At 45.2% G+C, this 24,012-nt stretch overlaps 1 protein-coding gene across 1 annotated transcript in view; it reads right to left on the bottom strand.

Annotated features, from left to right (window-relative positions):
• The window catches only part of adgrb2 (adhesion G protein-coupled receptor B2), a 347,282-nt gene that overhangs the window by 19,853 nt on the left and 303,417 nt on the right, over positions 1–24,012 (bottom strand). Inside the window, 10 exon segments of the mRNA XM_083768103.1 lie at positions 2,036–2,071; positions 5,475–6,176; positions 6,875–6,982; positions 6,985–7,048; positions 9,744–9,762; positions 10,176–10,215; positions 13,698–13,790; positions 18,383–18,454; positions 19,086–19,185; positions 23,572–23,670. Coding sequence (XP_083624229.1) covers positions 2,036–2,071; positions 5,475–6,176; positions 6,875–6,982; positions 6,985–7,048; positions 9,744–9,762; positions 10,176–10,215; positions 13,698–13,790; positions 18,383–18,454; positions 19,086–19,185; positions 23,572–23,670 — 1,333 coding nt within the window.

The raw sequence follows: 24,012 nt of genomic DNA, 5'->3' as shown, positions 1-24,012 counted from the left end.
AGCACCCCAGGGACCCCCCACTGGTCAACTAGCATCCCAGGGACCCCCCACTGGTCAACTAGCACGGCAGGGACCCCCCACTGGTCAACTAGCACCCCAGGGACCCCCCACTGGTCAACTAGCACCCCAGGGACCCCCCACTGGTCAACTAGCACCCCAGGGACCCCCCACTGGTCAACTAGCACCCCAGGGACCCCCCACTGGTCAACTAGCACGGCAGGGACGCGCCCACTGGTCAACTAGCACGGCAGGGACCCCCCACTGGTCAACTAGCACCCCAGGGACCCCCCACTGGTCAACTAGCACCCCAGGGACGCCCCACTGGTCAACTAGCACCCCAGGGACGCCCCACTGGTCAACTAGCACCCCAGGGACGCCCCACTGGTCAACTAGCACCCCAGGGACCCCCCACTGGTCAACTAGCACCCCAGGGACGCCCCACTGGTCAACTAGCACCCCAGGGACCCCCCACTGGTCAACTAGCACGGCAGGGACGCCCCACTGGTCAACTAGCACCCCAGGGACCCCCCACTGGTCAACTAGCACCCCAGGGACACCCCCCACTGGTCATCTAGCACCCCAGGGACCCCCCACTGGTCAACTAGCACCCCAGGGACCCCCCACTGGTCAACTAGCACCCCACGGACACCCCCCACTGGTCAACTAGCACCCCAGGGACCCCCCCCCCCACTGGTCAACTAGCACCCCAGGGACCCCCCACTGGTCAACTAGCACCCCAGGGACCCCCCCCCCACTGGTCAACTAGCACCCCAGGGACCCCCCACTGGTCAACTAGCACCCCAGGGACCCCCCACTGGTCAACTAGCACCCCGGGGACCCCCCCACTGGTCAACTAGCACCCCAGGGACCCCCCACTGGTCAACTAGCACCCCAGGGACCCCCCACTGGTCAACTAGCACCCCAGGGACCCCCCCCCCCACTGGTCAACTAGCACCCCAGGGACCCCCCCCACTGGTCAACTAGCACCCCAGGGACCCCCCCCCCCCCCCACTGGTCAACTAGCACCCCAGGGACCCCCCACTGGTCAACTAGCACCCCAGGGACCCCCCACTGGTCAACTAGCACCCCAGGGACCCCCCACTGGTCAACTAGCACCCCAGGGACCCCCCCCCACTGGTCAACTAGCACCCCAGGGACCCCCCCCCCACTGGTCAACTAGCACCCCAGGGACCCCCCACTGGTCAACTAGCACCCCAGGGACGCCCTACTGGTCAACTAGCACCCCAGGGACCCCCCACTGGTCAACTAGCACCCCAGGGACCCCCCACTGGTCAACTAGCACCCCAGGGACCCCCCCACTGGTCAACTAGCACCCCAGGGACCCCCCACTGGTCGACTAGCACCCCAGGGACCCCCCACTGGTCAACTAGCACCCCAGGGACGCCCTACTGGTCAACTAGCACCCCAGGGACCCCCCACTGGTCAACTAGCACCCCAGGGACCCCCCACTGGTCAACTAGCACCCCAGGGACCCCCCACTGGTCAACTAGCACCCCAGGGACGCCCTACTGGTCAACTAGCACCCAGGGTGATTCTAATCCATTGTTCATTGTATTAGGATTACACTTTTGTTTTAACGAGTTAGTTAAAACGATTTACAACCTGGAGTCCCTATTTTGGGCATGTCATTAGAGGCGAAAAGCATTTAGCCTATAAGACAATAATATAAGGAATTGTCAAGAAAATGCCAAAATAAAAAAAAAGGCCGATGTACGACATTGTTTGATGAAGTATAAAATAAGTGGTTAAATAGGGTGAAATATGAATCTGTCCAGTGCAGGGTTTTAAAGGTATCCTGTTGAAGAAACAGCATATAGCCTACTACTGCCAAGTGTGTAGAACTAGCAACGCAACAAGACAAGTGTTCTAAATGCAGGTATAGACAGGCGCGAGGGTGAGGGTTTGAGCGATGCCACTACACACTACATCCTCCGCTAGGTGTTACTCGGTCCTGGGCGGAAGCAGACGCAAGCGAAGGACAGGCTGATGGAGAGCATGAGGCGTGGGATCTTACCTCAAAGTCCAGTTCAGAGTACCGTACTCTTTTCCTCTGGATGAGGAGGGGGGCAGGGGGAGAGAACACAGCATCAATGACCACGCATCAACCACTATATCACACACACACACACACACACACACACACACACACACACACACACACACACACACACACACACACACACACACACACAGGCCTACAACCCACAATCATACTCATCGTGCGCATGTTTCTTGTTCTCTCTTTGTGCCAAAAGACAAGAGGCTGGGGAGGGGGTGGGTGGGATGGTTGAGACATTCTTGCAAATGCCAAAAGGAAAACTTTAGACTGTTTTTAATGTAATGAGATTGCTGAAGTGGAATAAGCCAAAATTAGAGCGGAGTAATACTTTCCCGGCTCACGTACACTGTGTTCTGAAATGTACACATCATTTCCTGTGAAGTTTTTGAGACTTAAAAAAGAAAGAAAGACATTCCATTAAATTCACGATAGAGCAAAACCGAACACCGGGGGGCATTTGGAATGTAGGGCTTTCTTTCAAACTTCTGTGGCAGTATCGGTGGATATACTATAGCGGCCATTCTAACATCTAGCCACATTGTAACCTTTTAACATTTAACCATTTTAACCTGAGGCAGTTAGCCTTGGCAGTTCTTGTTTTATTCTTTAATGCTTTCTATTTTGTAAAATATTGGACATTGTATCATTGTATTTGATTTCACTGTACTGTGGCATCCTGTTTTTTACTGCTACTGGTTTATCTAACACTTATTTCCTGTATTTCACTTGGGAAATGTTTTTGATTGTTTTGTCTTTTGACATTTTGGTCGACCACGGTCATTTTAAATGTGCTTTATAAATAACATTTTAGTTTGAGGTTCTTGTAATTGCAAATTTCGTCAGTGGATCTTACTGCTGCAAGTATCCAAAACTGTATACTCTCTTATACTAAAATAAGACATAACAATAAAGAAGCAGTCATCTTCAATGAAAATATTGTGAGACTGCTGCTCTCTTCAGAGTTTGTTAAACACTTTGTACAGTACATAGTCCAAACACATGTATCTGTTGATGCGATGTGACGGCTGTTCAGGTTTTAATTTATTGTCTTGTCTAACTTGTCTAAAAGCTGCAAGTCATTACATTCTTCTTACCACAGTGAAGCCTTACCTGAGAAAGGAAAAAATCCTGGTGGTACACACATGAAATATTCATGCATAGTAATGTATTACATGTGGAGGGCGCTCACGACGCTTGTCACGACCGCAGTCACATGCACATTTTATAAGGTAAAAATGTAGTAACATTAAGTTTACTGGTCTAAAGCAATGGCCTACAACAAATCTTCAAAGATCTCCAAGACCGCAATGTATGCAATGTGAGCTTGTAGATTGGCTATAGCTTCACTATTTTCTTTTTCGTTAAGTAATTTCGCAATAAGGGACCGGAGCCTGAGGCTATGGCTGTTCTTGGCATGGAAAGTGTAGGGACCTCTGCTCTAGTCAAGGTATGAAACAATGTGAAACGTTGTGAAATACTCATTGAAATTATCTGTCTTTTCCTTCATTAGGCCTGGTTATTATCCCATTATTAATAGCAGAAAAACTATCCCTGCTTTGACAGCACTTCCAAATCAAGCATAAAAAATATATATAAATTAATGCTGTATTTGATACTTGCTCATATGACAGTGCTATGTTAAAGACAAATATAAAATCTGCACTGAACACAGATAAACTTGTTTTTGGACATACAAGTCTCATACACCTAACAGCGACGATATCTTTCTCAGAGGTACGATCTTTTTCAAGCTGCAAGCACATGCAAATCAAGCACATTCAGAGCTAAATTGCAGTGCTTGGTTAAGTATACACAACAGGGTTCCACCGGGGACATTTTTGATATTCACGGTGTACTTGTAGATTTTATGATCCAGACATTTTAATGACTTGTCCTCAATATCCTCAGCCCTAAATGAAACATCTGCACTTTTCTGTGTGGAAGTGTCATTCTCATTTCCTTAATCAACTTTGTGAGTCAGCAAGAGGCCATTTGGGGGGGGGGGGGGGGAATCCACATGCAGACAGCATCTGTGTGTCTGTGTGTGTGTGCATGCTCTGTGAATGTCCCAGTGCAATGTGCAACATTGTGCATGTGTCTGGTTGTGTGTATGCAAGGCATGTATGTTAGAGGGAGTATGTGTAATTAAGGTGGGTTAAAAAACATTTGCCACGGGGTATTTCCTCTGATCCTCTACATATCAGTCCATCTGTTGTGCCACCTTGTAGAGCTTGTACACACACGCACACACACACACACACACACACACACACACACACACACACACACACACACACACACACACACACACACACACACACACACACACACACACACACACACACACACACACACACACACACACACACACACACACACACACACACACACACACACACACACACACACACACAGCCTCATGCATGTGCACACTCAGAGTAACCTGACATGCAGATACATATCACTGTGAAAATAACTACTCTGTGAAACACAACCACTAAGTACCACTTAGCTGAGAATAACATTGCTGGTGCATCCCTATCTCCATTGTTTCCATTATGTCACATTTGTTCTGAGGCAAACAAAGGCATGCTTTCGCCGTGGCAGTGTTTAAACCTGCTTGAAGGCTGATGTTTATTGTTTGTGTGTTTGTGTGGGCAGTGCCAACAGACTCTACGCTTCGTCTCACAGCGACTCCAGCTAGTTTACTCCTATTGTTCCTGTTCTCCCCTTCTTCCCTTCCCTGCGTCAACTGCCCTCCATCACCTCTCTTCATTTTGCTGATGTATAACTATGCAGCGGAATTAAAACACAATGAAAACCAGACGGTAATGTCAGATTAATAACGTCAGCACTATGCCCTCTCAAACCATCATTAGCATGCAATGTATGGCTATGTCGTGTTTGCAAAGGTTAGCACATGCACAGCATTGGCTAATTTGTTTGTTTTTCTAACATTATGCTACTCAGATTTGGAGGGCAAGGTCCGCAAGTGCCATGTTTGATTAGACTTGGTTTCGGAGAAATTAGCAAGCTTGAGCTATTTAACACATCTAGCATCCAAGGTCACTGTAATTATTTTCTATTAAAAATCAATATTGTAAAATACATTTGAATAAAATTTGACTAAAATAGTTTTTCTTCTCAACAGACAGTATTTCTATGCAACAACTAATTTAAATGGCCATAATAAGGTTTGGCTTCAAGTCCATACCTTTTCGGTCAAGTGTTAACTTTTATTCTTTATATACAACTGCTGTGCTAAACCATGACTGTGATAAATAATCAAACTAACATGTTCACCCCTGCACACATCGCTTAGACTGAGATACACAGGACCACCCAAAATGGAAGCCTCCTGCCTCCATCCATGCCTCTGTGTCCCGATACCCACCTCCAGGGATCCTGCTGAGAGGCTGGTGTTGGCGTTGGTGGTGGTGCTGCCCAGGTTGCGCGGCAGGGTCCTGGTCCTTTCGGCCGTGCTTCCGCCCGTCAGAATCTGCCGCATCGACGGCCTCTGGCCGGGCTTCAGCTGCAATGAGTGTCCGTGGGCGTGCATGTGGCCGGCGTGAGTGTGCACGAGTCCGCCCTGCCCCCCCATCATGTGGCCGTGCCCGTGGGGCACGGCTTTGATGGTCCCGTACGAGCGGTTGAGGTTCATGGCGTGGTTGAGGTCGCCCACGCCGCCGGGCGGCACAAAGTCGGCCGGGTAAGCCTCGCTCTCGGCCGGGTGCAGCGTCAGGGGGGAGGGCGGCGGCGGAAAGGGCGGGTCGTCCACCGCGATGTTGAGGGGCTTGTCCTCGCCCCCGAGTCCCAGGCCCAGGCATCCCCCCGAGTGGGAGTTGGGCGTCGGGGGCTTGAGGCTGACCGTCCTACGAGGTAAGACCATGTAGTCCCCTTCGCCTCCCGCGCCGCCGCTCCCCGTGCTCCCGTCCTGGGACGAGTTGGACGCGGTGGGGGGCGGCCGCGCCCAGCCCAGGCCGCTCTCGGTGCACAGGTAGACGGGCGCTCCCCCGCCGCGCTGCTGCCTCTGCTGCTCCACCTCCTTCTTCAGCGCCGCGTCGCTCAGCTCGTTGAGGCCTCCCAGTGGCGGAACCTGGTGGGGAAAGAAGAAAATCAACTATACTTGTATTCTTTATGTACTGTACTGGGTTGTAATTTCCCTTCCTTCCTGGTGTGTGCGCGTCCCATTGACCCTGTATGTGTTTGTGTGACCGCTCAAAACAGCTGCAAGGGTCAATAAGTCGTATTTGGACACACACACACACACACACACAGATGAGGAGGAGAGTTAAACACTGCCAGTTAAGCCGTCTAAGCTGGCCCAATGCCCAATCGCCGTTGCTTCTCTAGAGCTTGCATCAAATCCCACCAGAGCTATCTCTCTCTACCCGTGTGGGCCGTGTGTCTCCTATCTCTGCTTTACACATAACCTGCTGCAATACATTAGACATGTCTGAGAGGTAATCCTCTCAAGGCGTCCTGCAATGTGTTCTGAGTTGGCAAAAACAGATGTGTGCCATGATACACATAGATCCTACTGTACACACTTACTATACCAACCTAACCTACAATAATCTACCAACCTAGTGTACAGTATAGTACAGTAGGTTGAATTGTAGAGATGGCAGGTTACCAATTACTGTACAATTCAACCTATGTACACTCCTATACAGTATATCTATCTATAGAGTGACAATATGTATTTTGGTTTTATTCTGAGACTGACTGATGCTCCAACAAAAACAACTGATCTTAAGTTAACTTAATGCAAGTTATCTCAAACCACTATACCTGTACAATAAGATTGGGAGGGGGGATATTCCCAGGGAGGGCGCTAAAGTTGAGTCCCACTCCCGCCTCCTGGTGGGTGGCCAACTTGAGGTCGTCCTCATCGTCAAGGAGGAGATGCGGGACAGGGTGCCGGTGATGGTTGCTGGATTGCAGGTGTTGACCTCCTTGAAATAACTGTAAGTGGGGTGGTGGTGGGGATCGGTGGGGAGGGGAGAGACACAGAGAGAGAAGAGAGAGAGAGAGAGAGAGAGAGAGAGACACAGAGAGAGAGAGAGAGAGAGAGAGAGAGAGAGAGAGAGAGAGAGAGAGAGAGAGAGAGAGAGACAGAGAGAGAGAGAGAGAGAGAGAGAGAGAGAGAGAGAGAGAGGAGGAGTATGACGTACGTAGGAGTGAGGTAAAGTTTTGGGAGATAGGGCCATTAGTGAGGGCAGAAGCAAAGGGGGAAGTTAATGAGTGAGGATAAAGAAAGGATGTTAAAGCATAATAGAAAGGTCATGATAAAACAGAAACCGGCTCGGGAGAGAGAGAGAGAAGTAGGAAAGAAGAAATATGGAAGAGCAAAATGAGATGGGATAGCAGGGAGACAGATGGTTATGGAGGACGACAAAAACGGTGTGAAAAGAATAGTCATGCAAGGTACAGGAAGCATCAAGAGACAGAAGCAGCATATTAAACAGAGATGATTAACATAAATAAAAAAGAATAATTCATGATTAATGCATATAGGAAGAATTTGACAGGGCATAAAATTATAATGCCAAAAGGAAGACAACCAAACAGAAAAATATGGGTAAGGAAGAGAGAGAGAGAGAAATGTAGTCATAAAAGCAAAGTGAGTTCCCTTAAAATAAGGAGGAACATCTGTGGAGCTAGTACAGTCAACATAACCCATGAATAAATGCAATATATCTCATTGACTGGGTTGCAGAGATGCACCAGACCGGGGCATGCACTGCTACGAAGTCACCCACGGGGCTTCGATCAAGACCCAACTGTGAGCTGTGGTTGATGGCACCACGGCCAAATAACACAGGTTGCACCTTAAGTTTCCATTTCTCATCTTGGGCTTAGATGATTTATGCAGTCTGAGATGAGTTTCATCCCTGACACTGTGACCCAAAGTGACAGTCTCTCTCCATCTCAGTACATGCTGCTGAGCCAGGGTTTTTATTAGCTGGGAGAAAAAGGGGACAGTGTCACGGGCACCGTGCTTCACATGAAAGACACCACAATACCTTGAAGTCCACTTCACAGCTTGGTCACCATCAAAACACATTATTTCCCTGCCCTGTGAGCTCATGCAGTGCAGTATCATCGCTGTGTGCTAGCATGCCAGTACCATACTGTGTGTGTGTGTGTGCATGTGTGTGTGTGTGTGTGTGCGTGCGCCTTGACGTCACAATGCATCACACCATGAAACTAACTACTCCTTCAAGCTTCCATGCGTGGTTCTTAAAGGAGAATTCAGGATTTAGTGTTTTCTTACCTTAATCTGATGTTATTGTATCCGACAACGAGTGTTACATGTGAAATATTACGCCCGAGCGCACCACAGCTCTGACTGATTTATCGCTAAATCGCTTATTTTGATCGTTAGACAATACTTTTTTCTGTCTTTCATAATGTCGGAATACTCTCCACAGAGTGTTGTCCCAAATGGGCTACCGTAAAAGGCAAACTGCCGATGAACACCACTTCCACGCTTGGAGCTGTGACACGCTAGACATAGGTCTTTTTTCTTTCTTTTTTTTTACCACTACCACTGATTGTCGGATCAGGTTACAGTAAGAAAAGGGATTTCCAAAATTCTCCTTTAAGCCTTGTTTACAATAAAAAAACTAAACAAAAAAAGCTACTTGAAGTTGACATGCTGCTGACACGCTACTGTATAACAGCTACATAAATCTGCCATCAACAACCAAACTTTCAATAAATTCATGCTTGAAATCATGCTCTGTCATCGACTGTGATTGGAGTGGAAAAGGCTTCACTTAATCTGCCCAATTCCATTCTAAAGCCAGCCACGTACTTCTGTATTCATGCAAAACAAGTCGATTCGTCAATGTGCACACTTGGCCAGTAATTGGGACTGAGCACTGGGCACTAATGCTTAATTCATACATACGTTGTCGCTTGCCGAACATAGCAGATGCAAGACGTGAGTTTGTAGACCGGTTATTTTCGGCGAGCAACACACCATATGAGGTAGAAATCAAGCGTAAAGGTGGAGTAAGTGATATGTATTTGGTCAAATAAGTGATAATAGCTCTATATTCAGATAATAATCAGCTAGAGAGTGCTTGTTCTCTCCAGCTCTTAGAAAAAAATACATGTTCAGGTCATTTCATCCAATCAGGAGCGATAACTCATACAGGTTAGGTTACAGGATACATAACGTGTAAATTGGAAGTGATTAAGCAAAAAATAGCAGACAGAATCGGATATTAAAAAAGTGAAGGGTTTTCTCTCCCGATCAGATCAAATTGGCACAACCTGAAAATGTATGTTCTGTTTATTAAAGTGCTTGAGAACGGGTGACCAGAATATAGATAGAGCTTTAACTTGAAAAATTTAATCAAAAATACAGTATGACTTACAGCACCTTTAGGGCAGAGGTTGCGGGTGCTACTACGTGGAATGGCCGTCACTAAACACAACAACTACAGTACAGCACCTTCGCTGCTTCCCTACTCTGTTGGCGCTATAACTGATCTGAAAGGACTGGATAGGCACGTGGCGCGTTCAGCTCAACCCATCCTATCCCCTCACATCTGTATCCAACAGGCCAACAGGATGCTATTGAGCAAGGAGTTATAAGAGTTTATGACCGGCCCAAACCAGAGTGGCGAAGGTCAGGTGTGTGACAAACTTACATGGGTGTCCTCTCTCTGCAAGGGTGGAGGGAAAGAGTGGCTCTGTGTTAATTTGACAAAAAACTGAAGATAACCAGAGAAAAACATACTGCATGCATGTACACGGACACGCGCACACACACACACACGCACACACACACAGATAATACGCTGAATCAGCCTCATGCCATCCAAATACTCTTTTGATTGGGCAGATTCCGTGTGACTGACTGAGGTAGTATACTATAGGTCCGGCCAACACATTGACATGCACAGCAGCAGAGCAGTGTTACAGCTCACGGCTTCCACTCTGCTACTCTAATCCCATGTTTAAATGGATACGAGCATAGATGAAAAGAAAGAAAAGGCAAGAGAGGCGAGGCGTGGAGAGAGAGAGAGAGAGAGAGAGAGAGAGAGACTGAGAGAGAGAGATTGAGAGAGAGACTTACCCGTCTGACATGCCAAATCCACATCCTTCTCAAAGTCCGTCTGAGAATAGAGATAGAAAGAGACGGAAAGGCCAATGAGTAAGTGTGAACCCTTGTTTGTGCACGCGCGATCAAGCCTGCTCGCGTGACTCGTCTGATAAAAGTCACTGCAGTGGCAGATTAGCAGCAGTATAGAGGCCTGGAGACTAATACGATCTATGCCCTTATAAATATACTGTATAGTAACACAGCCAATGACGCTGATGATCTGATTTGTCCTTTTGTCAGGAATGTTATCCATTTCCATATAATCGGTTTCCATTATGTTAATTTGTTCACACTCGCTGTGCACACGTTCATTCTTATATTCTTTGTTGATAGTCTGTACACATACCAGTTCCTTAATATTCTTTGTTGATAGTTTGTACTCTGTACATATCCACATGCATATTCATTAATATATTCACTGTAGAGGACATAGAATGCTTCATTCACATGTTTACTGTACATTTATTGTACAATAAGGAACATAGGTTCAGTCATTTACTCATTCTTTATTTCGTATTACAATTGTCTTATTCTTCTTATTTGATCATTCCTCCGTGTTTCATTCTTACAGATGTTGCCGCTACTGGTGGTCAATAAAGGTTTAACGTGGGGCCTCAATACGCAGATATATGGCGTGTAGTCCTGGGTTCAATTCCCGAGCCCAGTGGACCTTTGCTGCTTGTCACTCCCTGACTCTCTTTACCCATATCCTGTCAATCTCCAATCATTGCCGACAATCAATGAAGGCAGAAATCATATCATAGCTTACATAAATTACTTCTCAGCAGGTTAAGTAAGTTAAGTAAAAAAGACAATCATATAGAGTATAGACAATGGAGGGGAACAATTCTTATTCAGGGGATCAGGTTCTACACCAGAAATATGTTTTCACCTCTTTCACGGTGACTTTGCCGGATGGAACGTGACCCTATACGTTCAACTCTAATTAAAAACAAAGATTGCTTTCATACTTTGAATCAGTTTCAGAATCTCGACATGCATGACTGACATTTTACCTCGGACGGTGCATAATTTCAGTTTGTTTCGGTAGAGCCAACGACAGTGTCTAACAGAGGCATGGCAGGTATTGTGGAGATGTGCCAGGTACAAAAATGCCTATTCAACAATACTATTATCTGCTGCGCTATTTGAAGCAAAACGCTGCAGTCCCCTTGACTAAAATTGGTCATCAGGGGGAAATCGGGCATGAAGAAAACAATGGCTTTGATGACTCAGCTTGAGTCAAACAGAAGCATCCTTATGTGAACCCTCGCTGAATTCATACTGCTCAAGTCATTTTACGGTTCATGCAAAAAAAAAATCTGTTTATTTGCTCTCATCAGAACTTTAGTTTATGCGATCATCTGTGTTCATTAGGGTGTTTGGATTAAAAAACGTTGAGCAGAAGTTACACTTCGAGGCTCTAAAAAAAGCATTATTAAAGCTAGCATGCATGAATCTAACCACACTCATTGCTATGCCGGTGTGTGCTCTCTCTTCTGTCATGAGCCTCCTCCTGGCCTCCATGGGATACACTTACAAAAGGCTTTGTTTGGATAGTAAACCATAGACTTTTGACAGTTTGGGCACGCCATGGTCGTTGAGAAAAAGGAAGCAGTGGGGAGGTGGTATGAAAAGCAGAAAGAGAAGGGGAAAACACTCTCAAGAGAGAAAAACCTGTACGTACGAAATTCATCTGTAGCACAGTAAACAAGGTTGTTTTTTTTCTCCTAAACGCACAAACAAGGATATGGAAGAAATCTCCCTCTCGGTACTGTAGCCCCACATTAAACGGCCAACAATATATTCTACCTACAGTATACAGTGTTTTTAAAGGTGCAATATGTAACCTACGGTACCCTAAAATCAATGGGTGATTTATGAGAAGTGATTCATGTCTCAATTGTGTGACCAAGACCATTGTTATACAGATTGCACCTTCATTATTCCACTATGGATTCTACAGACATTCACCACAGCTATCTGCTCAACTACAGTACACCGTTCTGACATACTGGTAGGCCGCCGATGTGGTTGTGGACGTGGCTATGATCGTGGGCGTGGTTGGGGACATTGTTCAGGAGTAGGCTATGGTCGCGCCCGAGGTTGAGAGTGTAGCCATGGCTGTGGCTGTGGCTGAGGCTGTGGTTGTGGCTGTGGCTGCTGTGGGGCAGAGTGAGGTAACAGCCCTGGCGGCTCCCCTGCGGGCAGGGCGACTGGCGGCACACGGGTAGGCACGGCGGCTGTTGGTGGCACGCCAGGGAGCATGGTGACCCACCAGAACGCTGTAGGGAGCCGTACTGTTGGCCACAGTAGCTCACGTTTTGGCACTTCTGATGGCATGGGAGCGGAAGTGATGACGAAGGCAATATGAGAAAGCAGGAGAAGGAAGATGTGAGAGAATAGAAGAGATGACAGTATGCTTGTAAAGTCTTGTTATCAAAGACGTGTTGTTATCTGTCATGTTTGTTACATGTTGTTTTGTCATAATCTTTATAAGACCTTTTGATCGATCTGCCTACGCACCAGACTTTCACACCTCTTTGGCAATTAAGGTGAAGAGCTCTGAGTTCTATAAACATCTATTGCTCATAAATATCCCGGCTTTATCTGACAAATATCACATTTTCAATAAGTGGGCTTAGATTTGCTCCCCCGCTGAGTACCAAAATGAACCGTGAAAAAATGAAAAAGTAATACAAATAAAAAGATGGTGTCCTCACAATTTCCCTCACAGATCGATTGCTCCAATGTTAAATCTCCTTAACCTCAGTGGTGCATTGGGTAGCCCATAGCCATTACTGTAAATGAGTCTATTGGAAGAATAAAGTGAATCGAGAGATGGGAGTTGCAGTAACTGTCGCTTTCACCGCAGCAGTGTGACCGTGGTGACATTGGAACGGCAGTTCAAGTCTCTATGATTTATCACGCTATTAACCGCGTTTTGGAACAAAATAACCTTACGTGGGCGCACACGCTTTGAATAAAGATGAGAGCCGCTTAGGGTAAACAAAAGTGCTGCTGCATTGTCTGCTTTGCTGATAATGCACAGAATCTCAGCTAAAACATAAAAGCTTTGTTCCTTTACCCATCATAATTCACACACTTTAGGGCCTGCAGGAAGCACAGCCAACTGTGGTGTCAAAGTTTTGTTTTTGGAACTTGATATATCGCCTGTATTCTGAACTATTATCTGAACTACTATAGTACTATGTCATTGCCCAGCGTCAACCATTTATGGGGAGTTGGAAAGTTAATGTCACGCCAGGAGGTACAAAGACAGGCATGGGAAATGGCATGGAAAATGTGGCCTGCTTGAATGAACAATAATTAAATTAAAGGAATTTTACAAAGCCAGAGCAGTTTAGGAGATAAGGAATCACAAGGTTTGCGATTCTTGTCATGAGGGCTGAAGTTTGTGGGGGGAAATCCGCCACTGGTCGCTGTTAGTTGGTAGGGGTTGCTCATGGGTTAATGAAATGGAACACTATTCACCATGATCTGCACCTGTCCATTCTTGCAGGAGTCCGGCGAGTTCTCGCTGTCATCTTTGCACCCACCCATTCGACAGCGCACTGCGTCCTGCACCTGGGAGGGGGACGGGGACACGGGCAGCGAGAGGTTGAATATAAAGGGAAGTGGGGAGAGGGGGTAAGAGATTAACGGAAAGATTTAAAAGTCTTCACTTGCAGGCCACAGTTCGATAGAGGGGGAAGGAATGCAGACAGCTGATGTCTTGGCAATTTTTGCATTGAAAGGAGTGTGGTCGCTGAAAAGACCTTTGAAGACGGTTTAAAAGTCTTCACTTGCAGGCCACAGTTCGATAGAGGGGGAAGGAATGCAGACAGCTGATGCCTTGGCAATTTTTACATTGAAAGGAGTGTGGTCGCTGAAAACCGGAACAACGTTTACAGGTAACCAAACTCCACAAACTAAAACACATTTTCTGTGAGTCGTAAAGTCGTAAAGACTGTGAAACTGGCAACCTGTGTGAAGAGAAAAGAGAAAGCAGAGAAAGAGTGTCAGGCATACGGGTCCCTCATACAAGAAACCCTTCCACCAGATTGGCTGTGACACAGCTCTATCGCACCCATGTGATGGATCTCTGCATAGACTATTTCACGCAGCCAACTTGGTGCATTTCCACTATTATGCTCCACATGACGGATATCTTTATTGCTTGCTGCTGAGCTGGGTGGTTTCTCAAAGTGCCTTCTGTCAAATCTCATAAGACGGGTCGGAGCATTCGCGACAAGAAAGCCGCACAAGAATAGAAGACAGACACAGTCATCTTCACTCTCAGCGGGTGGCCTCGTAATCTGTGTACAGTGTACAGTGTGTGTGTGTGTGTGTATGTGAGAAAGAGACAGACAGACAGACAGACAGACAGACAGACAGACAGACAGACAGACAGACAGACAGACAGACAGACAGACAGACAGACAGACAGACAGACAGACAGACAGACAGACAGACAGACAGACAGACAGACAGACAGACAGACAGAGAGATGCATTGTTGTACAGTATAGTACAACAATGCATCAATTATCTAGTCTAGTTGATGCATTGTTGTACTATACTGTAGCCACCATATCCAATTAATACTGCATGCTATGGTGTATCCTAGCTTCCATTTGTTTCCTTGCGCACCACTCTCTCTCTGTGCAAACCCGTACTTGTAGTGTATTCTGTGTTTTTGTGTGTGTGTAGAGAGAGTGTGTGAGTGAGTGCGTGAGGGTGTGTGTGTGTGTGTGTGTCTGTGCACGTGTGTGTGAATGTGTGTGTGTGTGTGTGTGTGTGTGTGAATGTGTGCGTGCGTGCTTGTGTGTGCTCGTGTCTGCGTGCGTGTCGAGTGATGGTGCCCGACGCAGCTACTTCTCTCTCTCTCTCTCTCTCTCTCATCAGCATCCTCTTCTCTCTCCAATCACGCTGCTCCAGACATTTATGCAATCACACAGAGATGTACAGCATACGTGTAAAGAAAAATTAAATAAATAAAAGCTCTGCATCTCTCCGTCTCTCTACATTAATCACAAGTCCCATCCTGTGCCCATAATTTGTCTCTCTGCCTGGTCCATCTCTCTCTACTCCTCCCTCCTGCTATAGTTCAGAAATTTTAACTTAAGCTGTATGAAATACTTGCCATTAATATAGTGGTTGCAACTGCATTAATTGATTGCCCGAGTCCCGTGGTGGGAGTTCCGCTCTGGTGTTTGTGAAATATTAAGTTGTTCGGGTCATTTTGTGAGGGGCACTTGGGTCACGCATTAAAAGTATATTAATTCACAAAACTTTGTATTGTTGACCTATTTCTACCATATAGTGCGATTTTCGTTTATTTTTTACCGCTCTATCACACAGAACTATGTTTTTTGTGTCCATATCACTATGCCCAAAAAATAGTTCCATGTCAAAGTTGAACGAAAGTTTAGAACAATACAAATGGCGCTAGTTTTGTGGATTCACTTTTAATGCGTGGCCCCAGTGCCCCCAATTAATTTTCAGCAAAAGCAGAACAGAACTCCCACCACGGGACTCGGGCAATCAATTAATACAGTTGCAACGACTATATTAATGGCAAGTATTTCATACAACGTAAGTTCAAAAATTGTGAACTATCCCTTCAATCTGTCCATCCCCATCCATGCCTTCCCGTTCATTTCCTATGTATCGTGGCAAACAGATCATGATACCTCCTCCACCGCTGAGCGTCTCTTGCTCGTTCACTAGCTCTCCTCCACAGATCTCAGCAGTATTCCTGTGACACCCACTAACAATCCTTTCATTTCCCCACGACGCCTTCAGATGCTCTGGGATAAAAGCACTTCATACAGCGAAGGCACACAGAAACACACTTAACTGCACACACTCATCTCCGATGTGTTTACCGTACGCAACCGGCTAGTCTTTTGTCCTGTATTCTTTTGCCCATTTTACACGGTCACTCCTCGTTTGTCTTCATCTGTTCTCTCTCACTCTCTTATTTGCTCTTTTTTCCTGCAATCTCGTCTCCTCGCTCTCTGTGCCCTCCCCCCCCCCCCCCCCCCCCCCACACACACACACACCATCACCACCACCTTTCTTTTTCTCTCTCTTTTTCTGCCTGCTATGCCAAAGCTACGAGGGATTATTTGTGGTCTATGGCAGGGGGATTTTCATACATTAAGTAAAATAATTCCTGGATTTACTTTACGTTCATCCCTCCTCCTTTGTGATATTGATTTAACATGGCTAAGCATTCCAAGCATTTAGAAATTCACTTACGATATAAAGTGCAGCCAGTAATCATAACCAATCTTTAGGATGTGGGCAGGGAGGCCCGCACAGGGCCGGCTAAAGGGGATGCATTTACAGTTGGATGATCCTGTGAAACCTCGAAATGTGGCATGTGGGAGTGAGATTTTACTCATACCCTCTCTGAGTGTGAAAACTGTGTGTGTGTGTGTGTGTGTGTGTGTGTGTGTGTGTGTGTGTGTGTGTGTGTGTGTGCGCGCGCGCGCGGGGGCATGCATGCATCATCAAAGCTAGTTTTTTTTCTCATGATAGCCGATAGAAGCCTATCAATTGTATATTTCTGAAATAAATTTAATTTATCAGAGATGTCATAACTGCTTTCCTCACTATTACTCCATCTAAATAATCATTGTAATAATAACAGCAACAATAACAATACTAATAATAACAACAATAATGCATTCCCAGAGGTCATACCAAACCCTGAGACGACTACGTAAGTACGTATCAGGGGGCATTAGATAGAGATGTATGGTCTTATTCCATAGGGCGCCACCGTAATCTCTTTAAAATGATCCAAGATCAGCTAGAGTCTAGACAATCAAATTGCATTATGTCAAAGCAGGACAGCATCATCATCATCATCATCATCATCATCCATACTGGTCGGTCATCCCTGCCCTTTCTGATCCTCTCCCATTCTGACCTATGGCTGCAGAGTGACCTGGGAGTGAGCATGACACTTTGTGAAGAATTACTCACATTCTTTACTTAAGTAAAAATATCAATACTGCAATATACAGTATAAATTACTCTGTTTCCAGTCTGGAATTCTAAATGTACTTGAGTGAAAGTACAAAAGTATCTGCACACGCAACAGGCCAACAGCACACACACACCAAGGCCCGCCACCCGCTTGATCATGATTGGCAGAAGGCCCCTCTCTATCCTGATTGGATGAAGGCTTGGCCACCTAACCAAAAACTAAACCTACGTTTTTTTGTCGCCAGGGGTTAACTGGGGACATGGAGGAACTCCTTATATGGTCAGCACACTCTATAGTAGGGAGGATTATCACAACAAAACAAAAAAATATGTGATATTTGAATTAAGTGAAATCACTGAATATACCTTTAATACACCATTGCACATAAAAACGACTCCATGGTGTCTAATGAAGTACTGTCACCTCATAGGCACATGAAAAACTGGAAAAATACCAAAATGGTGGCACTCCATCTTTAAGTACCAAAAGCAAAAGCACTCATTGTGCAGCATGATGAGTACTTTTGAGCCGATCTACAAACTCACAATGCGTCACGTTAATTAATGTTTTGTAATAATAATAATCAAAGTGAGTACGTAACTAAAGTTTTCAAATAAATGCAGTGGAGTAAAAGTCGAATATTTGCTTCTGAGATGTAGTGGAGCAAAAGTACCGAAAATCTGACATACTCAAGTGAAGTACAATTATCTCAAAAGCTGTACTTAAGTATATACTTTACGCCACTGGATTCATGCCACCTGCTGGTGAAAGGACGGGCCATCAAGTTCATCTCATGCTGGGATTATACATTCTCACAGCAGGATATGCGTGTGGACGGGACGACACTTCGCGGCAATCCGCTTAGACACCAATTAAGTGAGTGAGTAGATCAAGTTCAGGCAGACAACCCGAGTAGTAGTGCTTCCTCGCTGCGTCGGGCCATGCGTCAGATGTCAATGACAACAGTCGAGTGGTCCGTTTAAAAGCTCACACTCACTGTGGTTGAGTGGTGACCTGCTGCCTGACCGTTTTTTTTTTTTTTGCCCCACTCACGCCAGCATCCAACGGTTAGCTCTGTTTTACTTGCCTTCCCCTGGTGGGTGGTCTGAGTTGTTTGCCTGAAATATGCAGGAAAAGGCGGCAGTGGGGGGGGAGGGGGGAGACATGTTAAGACTCACCTCTCGGCGCATGGCGCAATGGACGGTGATGATGACAAAACCCTGGACAGAGTCAAAGACGGCAAAGAGGACCTTGGGGGGAGAGTGAATGGATGACATTGAGTTAGCCATTTTTGTCCTTCCAAAATACTGTTGGTTCATAAAGCAACACAAACACATTTCCATGTATGTAACCATCCAGACTTCTCAGGTCAACTGAGACAGGTCTGCTTACTGAACCCAGACTCAAAACTAACTGAGGTTACCGGTAGTTTAGTTAAACTCCCCAAAAACTGCAGGTCTACTACAACTCTCAGTTCTTTTCAATCGAAGCTGAAAACCTTTCTGTTTGCCACTGCCTTTTATTGAGTTTATGGATTCATCTGTCATTTTATTCACATATTTGTATCTGTCTCATGTAAGCTTGTTGTTATTTTCTTTTTTTTTTATAACTCTTTTCAAACTCTTTTGCACTCTCTTACGATGCTCTTAGTGTTTTGCGTACAGCACTTTGAATTGCCTTATTGTTGTTGAAATGTGCTACTGCATACAAATAAACTTTGTTTGCAGAGAAACTGCTCAAAGTTGAAAATAGGGAAACTGATGAAAATAGGGAGTAAGTATGGAGCATTTAATCAATTTGTTTTAATGGCCAAATGGTTCTGTGAGAGTCTGTTTTTTTGTGCTGACGTGTGCACGTGGTGGTGTGTGAGAGCAGCGGCACCTGGAAAAGTGTGGAGCGTCGGTCGGTAATGGCCAACACTGCTGACATCCAGGTCAACGCCAAGAGAGGGAGAACCACACAAGAACTCCACAGAGAGGCCCTGAGAGAGAACGAGAGAGAGAGAGAGAGAGAGATAGAAGAGGGGTAGAGAAAGGAGAAGATGGAGGGAGGGAGTAAGGGAGAGAAGGAAAGGAAAGGAATGGGGGATTCAATCTCAAACCAGATTACACATTTTCAGTTTCATTCCTCTCTCACACACTCTCACGCACAAGCGGTGAGCACACTTAGGATGACAGGCAAAGGCAGGTCCACGTGAAATCCCTATTATGCTGATAACGGGAGTATCTATCGAGCAACTTTGACACCCGCTCACAATTATACGGCATACGTTCCACGCCACGTCTGCAAACTTTGAGTTGAAAGGCAGAGGCACGACCTATAGGGAGGCTAGACTGGCAATTACTGATATGGGGCCGCTTTCGAGGTGTGTGTGTGTGTGTGTGTGTGTGTGTGGTGCACTGCACATGCTGAAGTCAGACACCAATTTTGTGCGCTTCATGCTGCATGAGCATCACTCTGATAGACAGTGTAGTCTAATTACATGGAGACATAGAGTATGCATGCACATCCTTTCAGAAGCATTATGGCTGAGGGACATGTATGAATACAAGAATAACGATTATAACTTGAGACATTGTGGTCTCCCCTGTATAAAGAACCTTTCCCAAACAACAAACAACGTAAATAAATGAATCACATAGCTTGTATGGGGGGGGGGAGGGGGGGGGGGGGAAGAGAGAGAGAGAGAGAGAGAGAGAGAGAGAGAGAGAGAGAGAGAGAGAGAGAGAGAGAGAGAGAGAGAGAGAGAGAGAGAGAGAGAGAGAGAGAGAGAGAGAGAGAGAGCACGAGATGGGGAGGGTGGCGGAGGTAAAACTAGGGAGAGAGAGACAGCAGAGAGAGGGGAAGGAGTGGGAGGATATTAGGGAGCCTATTTCAATATATGCGGCTAATGCCGTGCATACTGAAACCTGAACATGCTACTTGACACTCTTGTGTGTCTGAAAATAAGCACCTGGGTAAAGTTAAAAAAAAAAGAAAAAGGAAATACACTGCAGATGATAACGCGAGACACAGCGTCACCAAAAAAGGACGGGTGTTATCGATGAATCTAGCATGGATAAAATGAAGGTTGAAATTAGAATGGGATTGTATTGGAAGGGGGCAGGGCAGCTGAAATGAATATCAAATATCTAAATACTGAATCGAGCAATTTAAAAACTGTCTGGGGTGTTCACATAAGCCTGAGTAGACGATGAAATCACCACAAATTATTTGAAAGTGAAATATTCCTGCCTGGGCCGTGAGTCAGCGGTCCAGGCACCTTGGCCGGTGGCCCGAGTCTGGCAGTGTGCCGCAGGCTCGACTCCCGATCCCGACGGCCTTTACTGCATGTCACCCCCCCCCCCCCCATCTGTCTCCCCATTTCCTGTCAGCCTACTGTCTGTCCCTCTATAAAAAATATTAAATAAAGGCGAAAGCCGCAAAAAGAAAAATATTATAAAGAAGTGAAATAACCCTGAATTATATTTGGTTATCTTCGATGCTACAGCCGTTCCACACATTGATGGCTCATGACTTTGTGACCGTCAACGACATATCTGATCTTTGCTGTCGGGAGGAAAGATTTTTTCTATTTTTGCTGATTGAACCCCCTTTATGTGTGTTGTTTCTAAAATATTGAATATTGGATGGAAAGTAGTAAAAAGCGTTTGGACAAAGCCACTTAACTCCATTGGACTCTCAAACTGTCCACCACCGCTCCCCCTCTCATGCAAGTAATTGACAATATAAGTCACAACACCAACATTGATGAGGCAGTATTGCTTTGTTTTCAAAATATAAGGTTTTCTTCATTTCCTGAAAAAGAAATATTTTTCATTTCCTGAAGTGGTTTCTTTCCGACAGCATGGAGGAGTGATTGTTCAGATTGTACTGGAACCTACAGTGGACGGTGATAATGCAGCATTGAACAACATCTCCACTGAAGGTAATAGTATGGTACTAAAACATATAAAGTGTTGTTTACTATGCACAAGGTGGATGCGAAGACACAGAAAGTTGAGCCGATGCCTGAAAAACCCCCTTGTGATCCCGCAAAGATTAAAATGAAGAGATACGGATAGGAGCTTGTGGCTGCACGGAGAGCATTTTCATCTCATTACCCTAAAAAATAACCTCCCTGTGTGACACTACAACTGAGAACAGAGAAGTTGCATAATGCGGCGTGGTGCATTTAACAAGCAAATGCAAAACCTATGATGAGATTCAGAAAAAAAATGTACGATCTAGGGACGTGGTTGGAAGCTTTCCGAGGAACGTTTCCAACTTGTAACCCATGATGGACCAGCCTTTTTTCATCCAAACGACCTGGCTGCTCCTCAACATAAAATTATGAAGCTTGGTACTACAATTCTAAGGAAAAGGAGATACTGTATATGTGTTTTAAACGCTGCCAGACATCTACTCAGCATGACAGAAGTGTAGTTCAGTAACGGCACTTCAATGAATAATAAACCTGATGGAAAGACAGCTGCGCAATTTATACAGAATATTCCATTTTCAAGTGTACTTGTGTAAGGTAGGAGTCTGAAGTGATGATTCACTTTACATATCATTGTTTTTTTAGGAGGGGGAGGATATATATTTGGCTGTCAATATTGGTTTACAGTAGCTGGCGAGTTATAAGTATAATTTCTATGCAACTTGGCCTTGCTTTACAGCAACTGAGGAGGAACCAATGGAAATATGGGGAAAGCATGCTTGCTACTGTAGTGATGAATGCACAGTCTAGGACATCTACAGAAGCTAATCCAAAACTTAGCTGTACTTGGGATTCATGTTGAATTAAATGTAACTAAATACAGAAATAAAAAATATTTGTTTTGGCACATGTTTACAGAAGAGAGGCATTTTATCACATAATTCAGCGGATCAAATGACTCGTCAGTAAAACCATTAAAGCCCTAAAACAAGGCTGGCTAAAACACATGGTGCAGCATGACTTATAGATTAAACAGCTGGCATCATCAATATAGGAAAGCCCTATGCTCATTCCACTATGAGGCACGCACAAGTTGTTGTGAAACCTCGGAATGTGCATCTCTACGTCGCATTCTAGTTTTATATCAAGAATACCAACTTAAAAGGTTTTGCTTTTCACACATGTTTTCTTGTCCTTTCCATCATTCATGTTAAAATGCTAAACTAATAGCAACTCATATCTATGGATATAATGGTAGTTAGGATTACTTGTGCAGTTGTCTCAAGAGGGAAAGAGACACAAATACAATCACAGACAGAAAACTATTGAAATACATTCTCTGATCATCTACAAATATGCCTGTGGAGTGTGGACATCAGTGATACTCTAACAGGCAGGATCCATTTTCAATTCCAGAGTTAACTAGACAACCCGCCTACTTTGACACAAAACCTGTGATTTGCTGTCAATCAATGTGCTGAGTTAAATGCAAATGTTTCCCTTTAAGTTACCAAAACGATGTTTGGTGATGTGCAAATGAAGTGGGTGTAATATTGACTACACTGAGTCAGTGAATATTAAAGTATAATTTGGGGGGTATAATTCTGCACTCATTGAATAATGTGCCACTAATATTAAATTTAATTTTAAATGACAAACAACCTTCATGGTAAATGGTGTATTATAGGAAATACAAAAACTTCTTAAAGTTCTCATCCACCCTAAATCCACCACCACCACCACCACGATATCTCTTATACTCGTGTCTCGCAATAACGTGATACTTTATTATCAAATTAACATATTCTGGGAACTACGGATTTGGCCTCGACTTTCCTTAATGTTGGATGTTTCCCATTCCCAATGTAGGTGAGCTATGCACGGGAGCATGTCCTTGTTGCAAGGTGCACTGGGTAATTGTCTCCACTAAATGCCAAAATTGTAAATGTAAAATGTAAATGTGCTTTCATTATAACAGACCATTTGGGAGAATGTGGCACAAATGAGAACACTGCAGAAATGGTTAGGATTGTATAATGCTAATCCATTAAACCCTTCCGCTGCTAATGATTATTCAAAGAAATACAATTTAACCCAAGTCTGGGGTGTATACATACAGTACATGAGGGAACAATATTGGCCAACCTGAACATTCAATCATAAGAATGCATGGAGGAATATGGCAACTTCCTTTCTTTCTAATTTGAAAATCTCAGACTGTCACAACAAACCAAACCAAACAAGACAGAATGATGTGGAGAAGACATGTCAGCCCACGTTGACACGTGGAAAGCGCGCACGCGAGCGAGAGAGAGAGAGACAGAGAGAGAGAGAGAGAGAGAGACAGAGAGAGAGAGAGAGAGAGACAGAGAGAGAGAGAGAGACAGAGAGAGAGAGAGAGAGTGAGAGACAGACAGAGAGAGAGAGAGATGAAGATGGACTAACATGGCGCTGGCAGCAGTAGCGCTGGGCAAAGCACTGCTTGAGATGACGCCACACTTGGAGCATTTCAGGAGCAGCCGGCTACGCGCCTCCACTGGGACACTTCAGGACGCACGTGTACACACACGTATACGCACACAGCACACACACATTTATATATGCGCACGCACACGCACACGCACACGCACACGCACACACACACACACACACACACACACACACACACACACACACACACACACACACACACACACACACACACACACACACACACACACACACACGCATTCATGCACATATATGGGTGGGTAAGGGCCAAGGATGTAGAGTTGTACAAAATATGTGGAAAATGTACAGGTGGGACACAAAAAATAAAAAATAAATAAAGAAGAATTGAAACAAACAAGAGAGAGAAAAGGGGGGAAAAGAAAAGGGAGAAAAAGA

This window comes from Protomyctophum parallelum, assembly GCF_964188405.1.
Source record: "Protomyctophum parallelum genome assembly, chromosome: 1".
Taxonomy (NCBI): Eukaryota; Metazoa; Chordata; class Actinopteri; order Myctophiformes; family Myctophidae; genus Protomyctophum; species Protomyctophum parallelum.
The sequence above is the reverse complement of the archived record's forward strand: the minus strand, read 5'-3'. Positions and strand labels throughout refer to the sequence as shown.